The sequence below is a fragment of the Lontra canadensis genome, unplaced genomic scaffold (assembly GCF_010015895.1).
Source record: "Lontra canadensis isolate GAN:19392208 unplaced genomic scaffold, GSC_riverotter_1.0 scaffold37, whole genome shotgun sequence".
NCBI lineage: Eukaryota > Metazoa > Chordata > Mammalia > Carnivora > Mustelidae > Lontra > Lontra canadensis.
Genome location: NW_022631031.1, coordinates 9,830,158 through 9,849,536, shown reverse-complemented (window position 1 = coordinate 9,849,536; position 19,379 = coordinate 9,830,158). Strand labels below are relative to the sequence as shown.

Sequence of the window (19,379 nt, the reverse complement as noted above, 5' to 3'; positions counted from 1 at the left end):
TGAAGACTCACGTATTTACCACAGTCACGTTACAGGGCAGTGCCTTCACTGCACGGATCCCTCGTGTTGCCTTTCTGTAACTCCCCATCTTCCTTCTGACCACCACCCCTACCTCTAACTCTTAGCAACCACTGATCTCTTCTCCATCTCAATAATTCTGTGATTTCAAGAATGTCACCAACAGTCTTAAACTGGCTTTTTTCACTCAGCATAACACTCCTGAGAGTCATTCAAGTTGTTCTGTGTATCAATCGTTTGTTCCTTTTTCCTTCTAAGTAGTATTCCATAGTATGGATGGACCACAGTTGGCTTTATCATTCAACAGCTGGAGAACATCTGGGCTATTTCCAGTTTTTGGCTATTACAAATAAAGCTGCTATGGACATTTATGTACAAGTTTTTATATGAACATGAGTTTCCATCTCTCTGGGATAAACACTCGGTGCACTAGTGTACACATATCTTTTCTGATAGAACCCAACCATTTCAATTTGGGTAACTGACCAGAGGGGAGCTGCTGAACTGCTGACTTCTGGAATAAAGTCCACCACTCATTATCTGCCAGTGGCCAAGAACAGAATGCTTAAAAAAACAAGGCAAAACCCAAAAAGAATCAACTGTTTAGTTTTATTCCCAAATCCCTACAAACCACGTTCCACTCAACTATGATAGTTTCCTTTATTTCCTTTATTATTTAATGCCAACAGATAAAAACAAACTTAAGGGGCATAGTCTTGTTATAAAAATTATTACACTATAGGAGCGCCTGGCTGGCTCAGTTGGTACAGCATGTGACTCTTGATCTTGGGGTTGTGAGTTCCAGCCCCGTGTTGGGTGTAGAAATTACTTAAAATAAAAAACTCTTTGGTGCACTGGGTGGCTCAGTCGGTTAAATGTCGGACTCTTGATCCCAGCTCAGGTCTTTATCTCGGTGCTGAGTTCAAGCCCCACAGTAGTCTCCACAATAGGTATGGAGCTACTTTAAAAAAAGAAAAAAAAAAAACAAGGAGAAATAAAGTCTTAAAAAACACTTTAAAACATTTCCTAAATTAGTATATATTTAAAAGAGGAAATTTTAATATAATCTTTAAAAGAAAAATAAAACCCAAACACCTTAAAAGAATGGAGATTTCTGAGCAAAAGTGAGTTAATAAAGATTCACTAAGTTAATACTGACTTGGGAAGTCATAAAAGACTCTCACAGGGTATGATCATATCATATGACCACCCATGAAACAAAATATCTACAGGATATATTCAGATTATATTTATCTTTTCTTTTAGGAAATGTATAGTATTATTTCTATTATGGGTGTTGACTTTTCCCTAGAGATCTATACCTACCTCAATTCACTTTTCTATCATTTTTATATTAACTGGTAATTTTCTCTAAATATGCTTTGAAAATGTTAAGACTCCACTGTGAAACTAAAGATCTCAAAAGATTTTTCTTACAAACTCAGGGATAACTCACCTAGAATTTCATAATGTAAAAACCAGCTGGCACCACAGCTAAAACCATAAATATTTTTCAACATACTTTTACATAATTCCTTTTTAAAGCATTAGTATAATTTTTAAAGTTGTCAGTATAAAATAGTGAGAAAACAAGTTAAATAAAACTGTAGAATATTGCTACTATACGAACTTAGTAGGCTTGAAACTTACACTAAAAATAAGAATTTTTCCCTTCATATTAAAACAAATCCTTTAAATAAACTTTATTTTGGATTTTTCTAGTATTCTGAAAGGATAAAATATCTGATTCATATATTCTGCCTTCTGGAACGTTCCAGCATCTTGAAATAAAAAATATCAATAAGAAATATCCATGAAAAAAAAAAAAAGAAATATCCATGAAAAAGTGAAAAATAACATTTTAAAAAATCTGCATGAAACCTAATATATTGCTAAAATAAAACTATAAACTGTCTTGTAACACCAGTATTCTAAATAAATAAACTAAAATAGTAAAATGTTATTCTCTATCTTAAAAGAATAAAATGTTCTACTGTGTAGTGCCAAAAACTTGCAAACCATTTTCCAATGTGCTGAAAAGTCATATGCTACCCTCTACCGTTAAGAAAGAGTATTAGTCACAAAGCAGAAAACCAATTATTTGCTCAACTATTGCCACCTTGTGGCTATAAAATAGGTCATCTGCTATTGCAGAGCTTCAGCTGACTTATTAACACATTTTCAAATCTCTATTGTCTAAGTGACACAAGAGCATCAGAGGTTTTAAAGTATTTCTTTAAAAAAAAAAAAAAAAGAGGGGGTGCCTTGGTGTCTCAGTGGGTTATGCCTCTGCCTTCAGCTCAGGTCATGATCCCAGGGTCCTGGGGTCGAGGCCCGCATTGACCTCTCTGCTCAGCAGGGAGCCTGCTTCCCCCTCTCTCTCTGCCTGCCTCTCCGCCTACTTGTGATCTTTCTCTGTCAAATAAATAAATAAAATCTTTAAAAAAATTAAAAAATTAAAAATTAAAATTAAAATTTAAAAAAAAGAGGAAAAAGTATCTAAGTTAAAAAATATATACTTAGCACATATTTACCTGGTCCTCTAAACATAAGAATGTGTTATGTTGGTTACAAAAGTGAGAGGAACTGGTCCCTACCCTGAAAAAAAACAAACAAATGAAAAACTAATTGAAGAGATAGCTGTGTAAACCAGTAATAAAGGTAATAAACCAAAGAAAAACAGAAATGGTTAAGTGAGCATTGAATGAATATGGCACCTGCAAACCCACATACCAAACAATGGCATTTCAGGTCATTTAAATTTGAGATTCCTTTAGCTACTGTATAGTAGATTCAGTGAAATCTTAGGATAAGTATTTCATGATGAACAGCCTTCATTAAATTCCCATCTGCAGGGGAAGGTTCCTCTGGAGGATAACCTGCCTGGATTGTACGGAGAATCACTTACTTCCAAGGTGCCCATACACACACTGAAGTCGGCACTCTAAGGATAAGAATGAAATCAACAGGTAAAATTTCAACCTATATAGTTGACTATACATATATATTGTTAAATCCAGTAGTTGGCCAACCAAGATATTATAAATGTATAGGCTTAATACTAATATAAATCAACAAATATATATTCAACCCCTAACGTATATAAAGAGTGAATAAAAAATGATCCCCAAACTCCAGGAACTACAATCTAAAAAAACAGGATAGAACGAGTTCTTAAATGACTTCAATATAACTTAAGAGTTGTGTGTGTACCATAAAGGGAATATAAAACAAAGCTTCAGGACATTCGAAAGGAGTTTGGTCTGGTTAATGAGACGATAAACACCTAATGGAAGAGATGATTTTTATAATGGAATTTGCAGGCAAGGAAACTAATTCCCAGGGAAAGAGCAAAGATAAAGAAACAATGATTTGTTTGGGTAACAGTGAACTATTTCCACACAGAAAAATTTTTGAGCAGAAACCATGCATAGATGAAAATTACACAGAGCCCCAATATATATGTCATAAATGTAGTATTTTTTTAGGATAAGTCTATTTTATGGTTCAAATTTATAGCATTTGCTTATTATGAAGTCAAAAAAATGTGAAAATGCAGTTATTTTAATAAAAAGCACAAGATGAACACCCAAAGAACAAATAATCTAATCAAGAAATGGGCAGAGGACATGAACAGACATTTATGCAAAGAGACATCCAAATAGCCAACACACACATGAAAAAGTGCTCAACATCACTCGGCTTCAGGGAAATATAAATTAAAACCACAACGAGATACCACCTCACACCAGTCAGAATGGCTAAAATTAACAAGTCAGGAAATGACAGATGCTGGGGAGGATGCGGAGAAAGGGGAACCCTCCTACACTATTGGTGGGAACGTAAGCTGGTGCGGCCACTCTGGAAAACAGCATGGAGGTTCCTCAAAAAGTTGAAAATAGAGCTACCCTATGACCCTGTAATCACACTACTGGATATTTACCCTAAAGATACAAATGTAGTGATCCGAAGGGGCACGTGCACCCGAATGTTTATAGCAGCAATGTCCACAATAGCCAAACTATGGAAAGAACCTAGATGTCCATCAACAGATGAATGGATAAAGATGTGGTGTGTGTGTGTGTATATATGTATATGTATTGTACATATACATATACACACATACATATACATATGCACATGTATACAACGGAATATTATGGAATGGAATACACATACATACAATGGAATATTATGCAGCCATCAAAAGAAATGAAATCTTGCCATTTGCAACAACGTGGATGGAACTAGAGGGTATTATGCTTAGTGAAACAAGTCAATCAGAGAAAGACAATTATCATAAGATCTCCCTGGTATGAGAAGTTGAGAGGCAGAGGGGGGGCTTGGGGGGTAGGGAAGGAAAAAATGAAACAAGATGGGATTGAGAGGGAGAAAAAAACAAAAGAGACTCTTAATCTCACAAAACAAACTGAAGGTTGCTGGGGGGTAGGGGGATAGGGATAGGGTTGTTGGGTTATGGACACTGGGGAGGGTATATGCTATGGTGAGTGCTCTGAAGTGTGTAAGCCTGACAATTCACAGACCTGTATCCCTGGGGCAAATAATACATTATATGTTAATTAAAATAATTATTAATTTTTAAAAAGCACAAGTTGGTATCAGTGGTGAGGAATAACAACCCTAGTTCCAAATTTCTGTATTTTGTTTTGACAGCTCAATATCCATAAATACCCCACATGGGAAAAAAATATATCCCACATGGATAGAGGTGAGGAAACAGGCATTGTCATGTGCTCTAAGAGGGAGGTGGTACAAACAGGTTTGTCTATCAAAACTCAAACTGGGGGTTCCTGGGTGGCTCAGTCGTTAAATGTCTGCCTTCATGATCCCAGGATTCTGGGATCGAGACCCACATCAGGCTCCCTGCTCAGTGGGAAGCCTGCTTTTCCCTCTCTCACTCCTCCTGCTTGTGTCCCCTCTCTCACTGTCTCTCTCTCTGTCAAATAAATAAATAAAATCTTAAAAAAAAAAAAAAAAAAGAACACCCTCAATTGCCTGGATACTTTGACCCAGCATATATCCCATAAGCATGCAAAAAATATGTAAATACTCACTGAAGCACAGTCTGTATTTAAAAAAAAAAAAGAAAAAGAAAAAGAAAAAAGAACAACAAAACAGAAAACCACCTAGAAGCTCATTAATGAAGGCCTGGTTAAATAAATTATGCTACATCCATACCATGGAATACCAAGCAAATTTTTTTCAATGAGATATATATATATATAATGTGTAATATACATTACACATATATAATAAAGAAAAATATTCCAAGTTATACTTACCTAAAAGCAGCAACTCTCAGGAATACCAACTAAACTATACTGAGTGCTTATTAAGCATCAGGCATTTGTGCAAAGTGTTTATTTATTTATTTATTTATTTGAGAGTGAGAGAGAGTATAAGAGGGGAGAATGTCAGAGGGAGAAGCGAAATCCCTGCAGAACTGAGAGCCCGATGCGGGACTCGATTCCGAGACTCCAGGATCATGACCTGAGCCGAAGGCAGTGGCTTAACCAACTGAGCCACCCAGGTGCCCCTGCGCGTGCAAAGTGCTTAAATAATAAATTCATTTAATCTCATTAACAACCTCATGACAAAGTATTTTTTCAAGAAAAAGGAAAAGAAGATATAGAGATATTAAGTAATTTCCCAAGAAAAAACAGCTAGTAAATGACTAAAGAACCAGGATTCAAACCAAAACTATCTGAATCCAGAGCTTACACTCGTCTACAGGAATAATATAATTCAAAACAGTACCAAACAATTTGTGTTTGGGTGTAGAAATTACTTAAAAATAAAATCTTTAGGGGCACCTGGGTGGCTCATTCAGTTAAGTGTCTGACTTTGGCTCAGGTCATGACCTCAGGGTCGTGGGATGGAGCCCCATGACAGACTCTGCACCCAGCAGGGAGTCAACTTCTCCCTCTTCCTCTGCCCCTCCCTCCACTGTTTTTCCTCTCTCTCTCAAATAAATAAATAAAATTTTTAAAAAATCATATCAAATCAAATCAAATCTTTACAGGTGCCTGGGTGGCTCAGTCAGTTAAGCTTTGACTCTTTTTTTTTTTTTTTTAAAGATTTTGTTTATTTATTTGACAGACAAAGATCACCAGTAGGCAGAGAGGCAGGCAGGGAGAGAGGGGGAAGCAGGCTCACTGCTGAGCAAAGACCCCCATGCAGGGCCCGATCCCAGGACCGTGAGATCACGGCCCGAGCCAAAGGCAGAGGCCCAACCCACTGAGCCACCCAGGCACCCCAAGCATTTGACTCTTAATTTTGGCTCAGGTCATCATCTCAGGGTCATGAGATTCTGCCCCATGTTGGGTTCTACACTGGAAAAAGCCTGCTTAAATTCTCTCTCCCTCTTCCTTTACTCCTCCCTTGCTTTCTATTTCTCAAAAAAACAAAACAAAACAAAACAAAAAACAACCACCAACAACAAGAAAAAAAACACTTTCAAATTATTCCCTATGATCTCATTTGCTATTCCAAAAAAAAAAAAAGAAACAAACAAACAAAAACAAAAACAAAAACAAAATAAATACATTGTCCAGCCTGAAAAGTAAGAAAAAGGAATGGGAGGCTTTTACATTTCCATTATAATCTTCAATGCTACTTGAATTTCCTTTTTACAGTAAGCAAATATTATTTTTATACTTTTTCAAAAATGTTGACCATACAACAAAGATGAACTTCATTCATCTTGTAAACTCAAGATACTCTCCAATTCATTAGATCCAGAAACTTCAAAAAGTGGAAGTTTCTTCACAAAGCTGAATCTCTTTTAACATCTCACAACTGCTCATATTCATCATCATAAATATAAGTCAGAAAACCACTAAAAACTTCAATAAGCCCTTTAATTAATTAAAGTTAATGTGGTATTTTCAGTTTCTTTACTTTTAAAATTGTTTTTTCCTCGATTATTATTCTGGACAAGCACACCTAACTGATATGCTAATATGTAAATGCTAAAATATGTACTATTCTTAGCTATACAACTGTGAGCAATAACACACATCTCAATTCAAAGACAACCCAGGCAAAATTAACATACAAAACAACAGATGTTGGCAAGAATGTGGAGAAAAGGGGAAGCCTCCTACACTGTTGGTGAGAGTGCAAACTGGTGCAGCCACTCTGGAAAACAGAATGGAGCTTCCTTAAAAACTTAAAAGTAGAACCATCCTACCATTGAGCAATTGCACTACTAGGTTTTTAACCCAAAAGATAAAAAATTACATATAGGAAGGGATACATCCACCACAATGTTTATAGCAACATTATCAATGATAACCAAGCCACTGAAAGAGCCCAAGTCCAATGACTGATGAATGGATAAAAATGTGGTTTATGTAAACAGTGGAGTATTACTCAGCCATCGAAAACAATGAAATCTTGCCATTTGCAAGGACGGGTTTAGTGTATTATGCTAAGTGAAAAATACCAAATGATTTCATTAGGAATCTAGGCAACAGAACAGATGAATGTGTGGGAAGGGAAGAAAATAAGAGGGGAGAGGGGAAAGAAAGTCTTAATGATAAAGAACTGAGGGTGGATAGAGGGCGGTGAGTGGGGAATGGATTAAATAGGTGATGGCTATTAAGGCGGGCACTTGTAATGATGTAAGTGATGAGTCACTAAATTCTACTCCTAAAAGCCATACTACACTACATGCTAACTAACTAGAATTTAAATAAAAATTTAGAAGGAAAACAAAGACAGCCCAGGTACATTGAAGTTCAAATATGCACTATGTGTACTTTCATTCATTCACCCATTCGGCAAACACTTATTAGTGCCCACTAAAGGTCAAGCACTGTGCTAGGTGCTGGCGATATAATAGAACAAGACAGACAAGGTCTCTACTCTTTGAAATTTATATTCTAGTGGGGTAAAAAGCCAGGAAAAGCTTTATTCTGAAGTATGCACATGTTATTCGGGAACCACAAGTTAACATACTAATGATTACAAATGACCTTAAATTAGAAAAAAACAGAATGGCATGTGCATGTTTGTTTGTTTGTTTTACTTAAAGTTTAATTTTTATTAATTATTTAGGAAAGCAGTGGGATTTCATTCAAAGAACTGTGCAATCCTGGAAGCATCTCTCTCTGTGAAACTATTCCTTGAAGACAGGAGATTGGAGGAGAAATGGCTGAGGACGCAAAGCTAAAATGTACTAAGTTAAAGCTTACTCTGCAGCAGTCCCTGGACTGAGAGCAACTTCAAATGTATTATTTCAGGGTGCCTGGGTGGCTCAGTGGTTAAGTGTCTGCCTTCGGCTCAGGTTATGATCCTAGGGTCCTGGGACTGAACCTCACATCGGGCTCCCTGCTCAGCGGAAAGCCTGCTTCGCCCTCTCCCACTCCCCCTGCTTGTGTTCCCTCTCTTGCTGTGTCCTTCTCTGTCAAATACATAAAAAATCTTTAAAAAAAAAATGTATTATTTCATGCAAACTCCACCATAACCCCAGAGTACTATGCCCACTTTGAGATAAGAAAGCAAACTAAGATAGGCTAATTAACTCACCCAAAGTTAATGGGTAAGATGGCTGCACCAGTCTCTGAATCCTGGTCTCCTGAAACAACCTAAACTCTAACCTCTGCACTGGACTGGGTCCTGAATGGCAGCAGGGTGGTAATGGAGAGATGTGTATTTAATCTTGTAGGCAGTGAGAAGAAGGGCTTATAAGATTCTCAAGCAAAGCAAAAAGAACATCTCATTAAGTCTGATTACACAGCCCAACTTTAGGAAGTTAACTCTGTCCACTGAGTATAATGACCACTGGAGCCAGTGGCATCAGTTAAGAATGAGTAAAGGTTTCCACATAACTGGAAATGTTCCAAAGCTAAGAGCTCTTAGAATGGAGACTACAACCCAGCCTCCTGACACCCTCCTCTCCAGGGAATTTTCCTTCCTTCCATTAAACGGAAAAGTTGAAAAATCTTGAATATGTGAACCACAAGTTACAAACATGTTTGTTGTTTGTTTTTTTTTTAAAGAAGAGCCCACCTTGGTGCTCGAATTCACTGTGAGAGCATGATCTGGGCTGAGATCAAGAGTCGGACACTTAACTGACTGAGCCACCCAGGCACCCCATAACCAAATACATTTAACCTCCATCTAGTAGAATAATGTTTTCTAAACTGTGTTAGGAAAGAAAAAGTGCTCGGAGAGACTCTACTCAGCCTAAACTGGAATGAACAATTCTAATAGCCGTGCTGGACTTCCAAGAAACACTCCAGCCTCCTCTTGGAAAAACCAAAGGGAAAGGAAGGCAATGGAATCCAGATCATGCTCAAATACTTTAGTTGTTTCCTTCAGTAAACAAACAGTTTTAACCATGTGAAACCCCCAAGTATGATCGCCATATGGCGTTTCAAACAGTCTATCTATGATGTTGTAATTTCACTCTTGCCACAATTAACTCAGCGGTTGAGAATTACTTTCTGGTAGTTTCTGAATGTGTCTGGAATGTGGTAATAAAGCATGCAGGAAGGGGTGTGAGTGAGAAATGTTGGAAGATGAGAAATAAGGAAATCCCTTACCTATAAAAGTATTTTGGGGAAGGGAAATGTGAATTATATTTATATATTTCTTACTTTACCACACTTAATCTTCACATGCACCAAGGATGGATTTAAATCCATCCATTAGTCAGTTTCAGGTCAGTCACCAGCATCCTTTTAGAATTTTATGACTTCTTCAGGTATGATAGACAAAAATGCACCCCCCTTCCCAATATGTCCATATCCTAATCCCTGGAATTTGTGATTATGTTACCTTCCATAACAAAGGAAAATTAAATTGCAGATGGAATTAAGGTTGCTAATCGGTTAACTTTAAAACAGGGAGATTATTCTGCATTATCTGGGTGAGTTCAAAGTAATCACAACAGGCTTGTAACTGGAAGAGAGGTCAGACTGATATGATGTGAGGACTCAATCTACTGTTGCTGGCTTTAAAAATGATAGAAGGGGGGCAGTAAGTCAAGGAATGTATCCATTCTCTACAAGCTGGAAAGGCAAAGAACAGATCCCACCCAGAACCTACAGAGAGGAACAAAACCTTCCAACACCTTGACTGTAGCCCAGTGACACATCAACCAGACTTCTCACCTACAGCACTAAAAATAATAAACCTGTGTTGTCTTAAACCACTAAACTTGTGGTAACTTGTTACGGGAGCAAATAGAAACCTAATAAAACAGGCTTCTTCTAATCCTTGGATTTTAGGAAAATTTTGCCATTAATAATTATTAACAATTACTACTAAATTCCTGGTAGTTTTCTATAATCCAGGACACTGCCAGGCTGTGAACTGTTGGGTGCTGTTCTCCAAAGAAATGCATACAGAAATTGAGAGCGTTTATTTTTACATAATTTAACATTGCCAGACATCCAATTTCATGTCTATTGAATCTAATTAAAAAAAAAACAAACTGTGACTCGTATTTATGCCTATCTCTTCCATTTCACTTATCCAGTAATTCTATCCTATTTTTACAAAGTATCGCCTGAAACATGTGGAAATTTTTTTTGTCATTTACAGAAAAGGAAAGCAAAGCACTGGCCAGTTAAATCAATCTGCTCAAGTTCACAGAGACAGTAATTCTCTTTCAACTATTCACTGAATTAAGTATTTATAAAGAGCGTTGCACGCCAGACACCAAGCTCCATGCTGGAACTTCTGTGTATAAAAAACTAGACGGCAGAGACCCCGACCTTCCCCGGTGTGAGTCCAATTTGTCTCTGAGACCCAGGAGTCGCCCCCAGAGCGCCTCACTGGCAGCGCTCCCTGCTGGTTTCCCGTCCAGCACTCACCCAGGAAGATGGGCGCAAAGGAGTGTGGACAACGGGGGTCCAGCACGTAACTGCCGCACAGAAGTACCACAAATGGAGAAAAACGCCAACCACTAGCTCTCTTGGGACTAGCCCGCCGCTAGGCCAAGACACACCCCTGATCCTAGCCACACCCCTACCCCAGGCTCCGCCTCGACTCCCACTCCACCCACCACGCCCGGGCTCCCCTCAAACCCCAGCCCCAGGCGGGTCCCACGCGTCTCTGGCGAGCTCCCGCCACTCACTGTCTTCTGCCCGAGCTCCGCCTTCCGCCACAGCTTCGAATGCTGCTCCAGAGCGCTCGCGAAGCCGCCTTGGCGCATTTCAGGCTCTGCGGAATCGGAACTCTCACTCCCGGAGCTACTCTCGGTGCCTGCGCCTCGACAAGGCCGAGAGAGGAGAAACACTCGCCGGAGCTGGCTCTCGGCAGTGACGGCACGGGTCCTGCACAGCGCCGCCATGACGGTTCCGCAACCTCTGACCTTGGACCTCTCCGCAGGCGCGCAGGCCACGGGGCGGAGCAACGAATGGCCCACCCTCCTGCCGAACGCGGGCGACCCGGGAGTGTAATGTAGTCTGTGTAGGGAGCGGGCGTGCGGCGAGATGGTTATACTAAAATCGGTGAATTATATCGGTGGTGCCTAGGGGGTCCCCTACTGGCTGCGGTCTGCTAGGTTTTTCATGGAAAGTGTTTTTGACTTTCAGGAATTTCGTTCCTCAGAGCATCGTTTGGCCCTTGTCCTCCTGCAATTTCTGGTATTACGTATGAGACGTGCTAGCCCCACCGCATGGGCTTTTTACCCCTGCTGGCCACAAGGCTTGTTTTTCGGGTCTCTGCTCAAATAGGAGGTTCTCCGTCATTACCTTATTTAGAACTGGAACCCCAAACACATTGTCGGACTACCCGGGTTTCCTTTGCACCATTTAGCATTCTTAATATTGCTGTATAGTTTACTTAACAGTGTTTCGCTTTGCTTTCCCAAATTTGTAAACTCTTGGCTGTTGGATCCCTGAAACCAGGCACACAATGGGGTTCAATGAACGTGTGTGAAATCCTGGATCCAAGTTTGTCTTTTGCCGCCTCTTCTGAGATCACTGAGGTTCAAAAATTAATCTTTCTGAGACGTTTTTGTCACCTGTAGGTAGCTACAATTCCTTCTAATTACATTTCGGAATGTGCCTAAACAGATGCCACCAGACTCCCACCCTCATTCATGATTTTCTCCCTTTTCCTCATCAATGTTAATTCCCAGCATTTGCCCACCCTTTTCAAAACCAAGTGTTGATAAACTAAGCTGTCCATCTATCTTCTATCAGTTTTATATTAACCCACAGTTATTTTAGGGGAGGTGACAAGGCCCTTTACAGTTCATTTACAAGTACTTTGACAGAAGGAATTTTTATGTGACCACAGCCCTTTTTTAGTAATACCTGACTACCTGGGTGGCTCAGTTGGTTGGGCGACTGTCTCCAGCTCAGGTTATGACCCTGGAGTCCCCGGATTGAGTCCCACATCAGGCTCCCTTGCTTGGCAGGGAGTCTGATTCTCCCTCTAACCCTCCCCCTTCTCATGCTCTCCACATGAACCTTGGAACGGTGTGTAATTGTATGCACCACACAGTTTAGTACTACTAGCCAATTAGGGTAATCCTTACGTAAGTTCACTAGGGTGCTTAAGAAACTCCAGGGTGTTCTCCTTCTTGGCACTTAAGCCATTTATCTTCTTTGACCAATAATGAAGTCTTACCTGAGACATTTTTGCGTTGTTATCTGTGGCTATTGCTACTTATACTTCCCTTCAGGAAAAAGTGGTAAATTGTAAAGAGCATTGGCCAGTGACCTCAAGAACCCCTTAGTTCTAGTTCTGACTGTAATCCTGACCTCTGGCACATCAACATAAGGTTGATTTCGCTTCCTCACTTATAAAGCCAAGCCATTAGCTTAAGAGAATTGATCCTAGAAACCAAGAAGAACAAAGCATGGTGAAATGGAGTGTTAAAGCAAAAAAATCATACCCACTTACAAATATTCCAACAAAATTGGTGTTGGGTTTTTCCTGTATGCTAGGAAAACCACCAAATTAAAAGAATCACACTATCAAACCACCTCACTCCGTAATCAAAATTGTGTATGAGAGTTAACAAGAAATTTAGTCACCAAGTAGCATTTATGTAAGTACGAAATCCTGGCCGGTGATAGGTACTTGCAGCCCCTGCCCTCTGAAGGCTTATAAACTAAGAGTTGTTTCCACTCATTGTGATTTTGGTTCATTTTGATTTCAGAGTCTGAATAATATGGACATTAATTGTATAAGATTTGCAGGTTTACTGAAAAGTGATAACTGCTTTATATTAAGTCTAACCGAACAGTCTCTATAATTAATCCAATTACAATAGGTCGGTCCCAAATTAATCACCAAATGTTTCTTTGGTATGGGCAAGAAAATCTGATTTTTCATCTGGGTCTTAAAAGCTATAAAGAAACACATATGATGTTGACTTGGGACCTTATGCAGCATCTCCTCTACATACATAAACCAAATAGTCATTTATAATAAACATGTAGCTTGTTCAGTTTTGATACACTAATTCCATATAGCTACTTACGGTTTTTTCCCCATATCTAAATTACCAAGTGTCTGGAAAGAAGTTGTAATAATGGATTCACCTCTTTCCCTGACACGTAATACATACAAAAAGAACCCATACCCAAATTACAGAATTTTTATTGTTTTCAAATACTATACAAAAAAAAAAAAATACAGTGTGCATTTCATGATAAACAAATCCAGAAACAGTGATTCCAAATTAAAGGTGTTTTTTCCTTCTCTATTTCAGTAGTTTGAGTTACTAAAAGAATAATCCAGTGAATTCTCTCTTCCATTGATTACTTTGGCCTCATAAGCATGAGAACTCTTGCTTTATTTTCCACAAACTCCATAAATTGAAGACAATCCTTTGTAAAAAGGGTTTAATTTCAGGGATTTCCTTCTTTCACACTTCTTGTTCACTTAAACATCTGAGATTTCACTCTCAAGTTACTGTTTTCTTTCAGTGTCAAACACAAAATTCAATAGCGTGACCAGGACCTCTCTGGTATTTTTAATAATTACTGTGTTCCAAATTTCTTAAATATCTATGAATTCGTAATATTGAATCTTCCACAATGACTATTCTGAATAAGATTTCTACCTCCATATGTTTGTCTAAATTCAACTTCTCACTACTTTTTTACTACTACTTTTAAGATGCAGAGTACTTTGCAAAAGATTAAATCATTTGAAATTAAGTAAAGGTAGATGTCTGGAAAAGCCATTCTCCCAATTTCTTTCATGACCATCACCAAGTACCCACATACTACCATCCCATTTTCCATTCCTTAGTCTATCATTTCTCATTATAAAGCAGAGATCTGAATATATTCGACTCAGCTAAAGTTGAAAGATAGTAACAGGGCAGGACACCCAAAAAACAATGTGATGAAAAGAGGATGTTGTGATTTTTAAAAAAAAGAAAAAAAAATGAAAGACTGGTTGGAAAAAACAATAATTTAACAGTTATGATGAGTAACCACAGTATTTCTATAAAAAGACAAAATTTTTACAGATCCAGTCCTCCAGGACAGCACTTCAACAACTGGGCAACTGCCTTAAAGCCTCTTCAAGGAAATAATATATATGTTAGTCTGACACCATTAAGCAGTGATTTAAAGCAGATAGTTAAGAAAAAAAAGTTTTTTGTTTTTTGTTTTTTGTATAGACACCAGTTGATTATTTAATACAAGCTGTTTTCAGACCACTGGTCTCACAATAAATATTGAGACCTATAAGACTCATATACAGAATTTATTAGGCTTTTCACATTTAATAGAGCATATTTTCGGTTGCATCTAAAATGCTATAACAAAAACTCTAGCAATCAAGAATGGCAGCGTGTTACTCATAACAACCAACACTTGTGGCTTTTCAAATTTGGTTTTCGTAAGATAATTTATCCTGAAGTAAATCTAGTCATGCTTAAAAAAAAAAAAAAAAAAAAAGCCTCAGGTCACTCCAAGCTTGGCAATTAACATTTGGCATAAACAATACTAAAATAATTACAGCTTGATAAATAACAAATACAACATTATAGGCCATAACCATACACAGAATAATGAAAGGTCATAGTGACAAATAAGTAAATAATTAGAAGAGAGTACCTTGGCCTCCATGCAGATACTTCTAGAGGCTTTGGTTCATTCAGCCCTGCCATTTTTTTCAAAGTAGAGGGGCAATGTCTACAGTATCACTTATGCATTAAATCCTCAGGAGTTACCACCAACCCCTTAGTATAAAATCTTTTCAAGTTATATTAGTCATACAACTTTGTGTGCTCATTTTTAAATGGTGCTAAATGAATTAAATGAAGACAGCAACGTTCCCCCTAATGTGATTGATTTTAGCATTTTTACAGCTACTGAGATCTAAACAATGTTCAGGCTTTTGAAGGGAACAGGTGATGAGTGTTCCTATTCCAACCTACTGGTAATTAGGAGACGCCTGAATCAAAATGTTATTTTGCAACCTACTCTGAAACTAGAAATTTAGTCTCACGACAAGTAAGTCGAGAGAAGTGGCATAATAACAAATACACTGAACGGGTTATTATCACAAACGGTGACAAGAATGTGAGGGTTCCGCTCTCAAGTCACCTAGGACTCTGAACCGCCGCGCATGTCGTCACTTACCAAACTGTAACAAACTAGAAGTCGAGCTAATTTATTTTGTACTTAGTCTGCTGTCTTCAGACACACAAGATACAAGATACCTTCTACCAGAACAATGTTTATTCAAGAAACATTTTCTGTAGCTGGTTGTTCTTCCCTCGGAGCTAAAGAAAATTATGCCAAAACTTGTAATAACCAGGATTCAGGAAATTTTAAAGAACATTTTAGTTAGCAATCAAATACCCAGAGGTTCAAGAAGGAGACAAGAAAATCGTATTGAAGACAAAGATCAAAGTGGCATCCCAGATCCACAGCAATTTTGTAAAGGAGGAAAGCAAGTATGATAAGCTGAAGCTTCTTAGATCATTCTAATGAGGATCCCCAGGGATTACATGTGGTGTTGGTGTTGTTTTATAATAGTGTTTCCTAAATCAGGGCCTTTAAATGCACATTAGAGGGTTTTTCCCAGGAATCAGAGGTGAAGATAGTTTTATTCTGTTCAACCCACAAACTATTTGGTCAAATGAGTATGTAAAGCTAAGTGAAAGCACATCTGGTGGAAATTCACGGCGACGACTGTTGACAAGAAGTGCTTGGATCTTGCTTGCAGCATCTGGCAGTGGGTAGCCGAACAAAGGTGAGGGCCTCACGGGTTCGCCTGCGTCTGTTCTGGAAGAGGCTCTGGGGCGCCGGCACTGGCATTTGCCGTTGAATTCAAGACTTCTCCAAAATCCCCGCCAGCTGGCTTGGTTCCCCCTACTTTAGACTTAAAAAAAAAAAAAAGTTCAAAAAGGACAAGACGTCATGAAACATAAACTCAGCTGACTCTGCCAAAAAGTAACTCAAATTTTACTTTGAGGATCAAATCCATCCGGAACCTGCTAGCCCAGCGACGGTCATATAGGCGCGGAATTCAGTACTGCTGCAGTGTTCCACGCAGTTAAACAGAAAACCGTGCGGGGTCCTCTGCGGGAATACTCAGACCGCTCCTCTTTTTTCCCATCTGCTCATCATTCCTCCCAGGAAAATCTGCCCAAAAAACTTCTGAAGACCTATTAACTCTCAAATATCTATTGGAAGTCTCTCAATATTTGGAAAACACTTTAGCTCCATCAGACTGTTCATTCAGCTACACTCATTCAAGAAATACTGAATCTGACAAGCAAAGAAATCGATCTGGTTTTCCCAGTTACAGCATAAAACCTCCTAATGCGCTGCTACTTACAGTGTGGTGCAAGGATCCCCAGACTGACTCAGTGTCCCCTGGGAGCCTGTTAGACATGTAGGCTCAGCCCAGCCTCCCCACCTCCATCTGGAGATCTCCAGGGGCTTCCTAGACAAGTTACAGTGTGTGAAGCACTACTCCAATTTATCTGGCCTGAAATTCTGTCAGTGAACATCTGTATGCATGAATAGGTCTGCCTTACGTTTGTATCATACTTTATGCTTTTCAAAACCCTTATTATGTCATTTCATCCTTAACAACACTGACTACCTATGCTCTCTGTTACATCTCCTTACTGACCAACGAGACAGCTGACTCACATTGGGAAACCAGTCAGTAACCCACAAAGCAACTCACGGTAGGTTTAACTTGACCCTGCTCTTAGGTGAATCATAACTGACTAGCCACGTTATCAGTTGGAATTTAGCTGAAATTTTCTCTCACTCTCTTTGGTTTCCCATCCACGATCCTTAAACTGTTTGGAAAATCTGCACGACTTTTGTCCACTGCATATTTACTAACTTATTAAAACACATTTCTTTATTACAGGAAAAGTTTAAAACCCTTGCAATTCAACACGTCTAATGCAGGACTCTTTCCACAACTAGTCCCTTCTCTATTCCTCCTTAAGACTTTAATTGGCTGTAGCAGCTACCTAGTTGGCACAGTCGGATACCTGGGAGAGAATCCTTGATCCTTCCCGTCTTGTGCCACATCCAATCCAATGCCGACTTTCAGGAGGTCATTTCTAAATTCTAAACATCTCGGGGCACCTGGGTGGCTCAGTGGGTTAAAGCCTCTGCCTTCGGCTCAGGTCATGATCCCAGGGTCCTGGGATCGAGCCCCACATCGGGCTTCTCTGCTCAACGGGGAGCCTGCTTCTCCCTCTCTCTCTCTGCCTGCCTCTCTGCCTACTTGTAATCTCTGTCAAATAAATAAATAAAAATGAAATCTTAATAAATAAATAAATTCTAAACATCTCTGAAACCTGTCCCATGGGCACTACCTTACTTGTCCCACCACCATCTTGGCCTGGAGTACAACTCCTTTGTCCTAACTAGTCTTCCTGACACCAGTCTTCGTTCCCTCAGCTCTGCAGGGCACCAGTGATCTTTCCAAAATGCACAGCATACACTACCCACACTGTTTGAAATCCTTTAAGGGCTTCCCATTGCCTCAAGTCCAAATTCTTTAGTGTGGCCTACCCGTCGCCCTAGCTTCATCTCCTGCTCACTACCCTACAAGCACAGCAAAGTTCCTGGTATTCCTGAAAAGGGCTCCAAAGCTGCAAACATTCCCCTCAACCTCAAAGCCTCCATTTATATTATTGTGTCCTGTGAGAAGCCTTCCCCTATCTTCCCTCCTAGGCCAGGTCAGACATTCCCGCTACTGGTCCCACTGCATCCCCGAGTCTCCCTGTCATGGCACCTGACCTCACTTTATTTTCATTGACCATTAAATTGTCTACCCATCTTACAAAAAGGGTCTCTGTCTCTTGCTCACTGTGGTATCTCTGAGGCTTACCCCTGTCACATGGCAAATGCCCAATAATCCCAGATCCATGAATCAATCCAAAATCTAAACCTAAGTACATGGAGACCTGATGTTTAATTGAATATAAATGTAATCTAGCTAAATTACATCCCAAGCATATAACCGTATTTTACAGTCTTTTGAGGTTATGTTTCACAAATTTCACTTTTTAAAAAAATTACAAGTTTTTTATCTGAATGGTGCCTAGTCATGTCTCAAAAGCCAAGTTTCACCACAGTTCATAGAAGCTAAATATACTCAGAGGGAGAGTATGTAGTAAATGACCTGGATTTTTCTCCTCACCTTCAATGGCAAAAGAATACAGCTGTCTGGTTTTCCAACCAGTCATTTCAAAAACTAATGCTTAAGGCAGATTTCAAAGCGAGGCTTATCACGATAGACCTCAAATAGTGAGAACTGAATTATAGTAAGCCTTGACTTCTACAATGTACAGTCTATTTTCAAATACATGACTAGGCATTAAAAAGAATAAAGTAGGTCTCATACTGACCTAGAAGAATGACTAGGATAAATATTTTGCTCATCAAATATGTATTAAGCAGCTTCAATGTGCCAAGGACTATTCTAGGCCTTTGAGAAGCATCAGTAACTAAAAGGAACAGGTGTCTGTGTCTGTGGGATCATAGAGCACGTATGTTAGTGGGGGCTGAATAAACAATGTTATAGGACTGTCTGTGCAGTGTGATTCCTTTCTGAAAAATGTTTATGCATTTATGTAGAAAGAGAAAAGGTGTGCATTTGTGTCTGTGCAAGAAAAAAAGATCCAGGTCTTGGAGGAGTGTTTGGTTTTCTTTCCATAAGCATCCCCTGCTTCTGCAATTTAAGAAAGATGCATTTAGGGGCACCTGGGTGGCTCAGTCCTTAAGTGTCTGTTTTCAGTTCAGGTCATGATCCCCGAGTCCTAGGATCAAGCCCTGCATTGGGCTCCCTGCTCCACAGAAAGCCTGTTCTCCCTCTCCTACTCCCCATTTGTGTTCCCTCTCTCACTGTGTCTCTGTCAAAAAAAGAAAAAA

General features: G+C 39.2%; 2 protein-coding genes across 9 annotated transcripts in view; both read right to left on the bottom strand.

Moving 5' to 3' along the window:
- MRPS28 (mitochondrial ribosomal protein S28) overlaps positions 1-11,366 on the bottom strand; it is a 132,561-nt gene extending 121,195 nt beyond the window's left edge. For all 4 annotated transcript variants that reach the window (XM_032869140.1, XM_032869142.1, XM_032869141.1 and 1 more), the window contains exon 1: positions 11,129-11,366. In XM_032869140.1, coding sequence (XP_032725031.1) covers positions 11,129-11,344 — 216 coding nt within the window. In that variant the 5' untranslated portion in view covers positions 11,345-11,366. The remainder of the gene's footprint in view (positions 1-11,128) is intronic.
- Positions 11,367-13,590: 2,224 nt separating this feature from the next.
- Positions 13,591-19,379, bottom strand: part of TPD52 (tumor protein D52) — a 102,042-nt gene continuing 96,253 nt past the window's right edge. For 4 of the 5 annotated variants that reach the window (XM_032869138.1, XM_032869135.1, XM_032869134.1 and 1 more), the window contains one exon: positions 13,591-16,353. In XM_032869138.1, coding sequence (XP_032725029.1) covers positions 16,234-16,353 — 120 coding nt within the window. In that variant the 3' untranslated portion in view covers positions 13,591-16,233. The remainder of the gene's footprint in view (positions 16,354-19,379) is intronic. The other variant, XM_032869137.1, reaches the window with a different exon arrangement.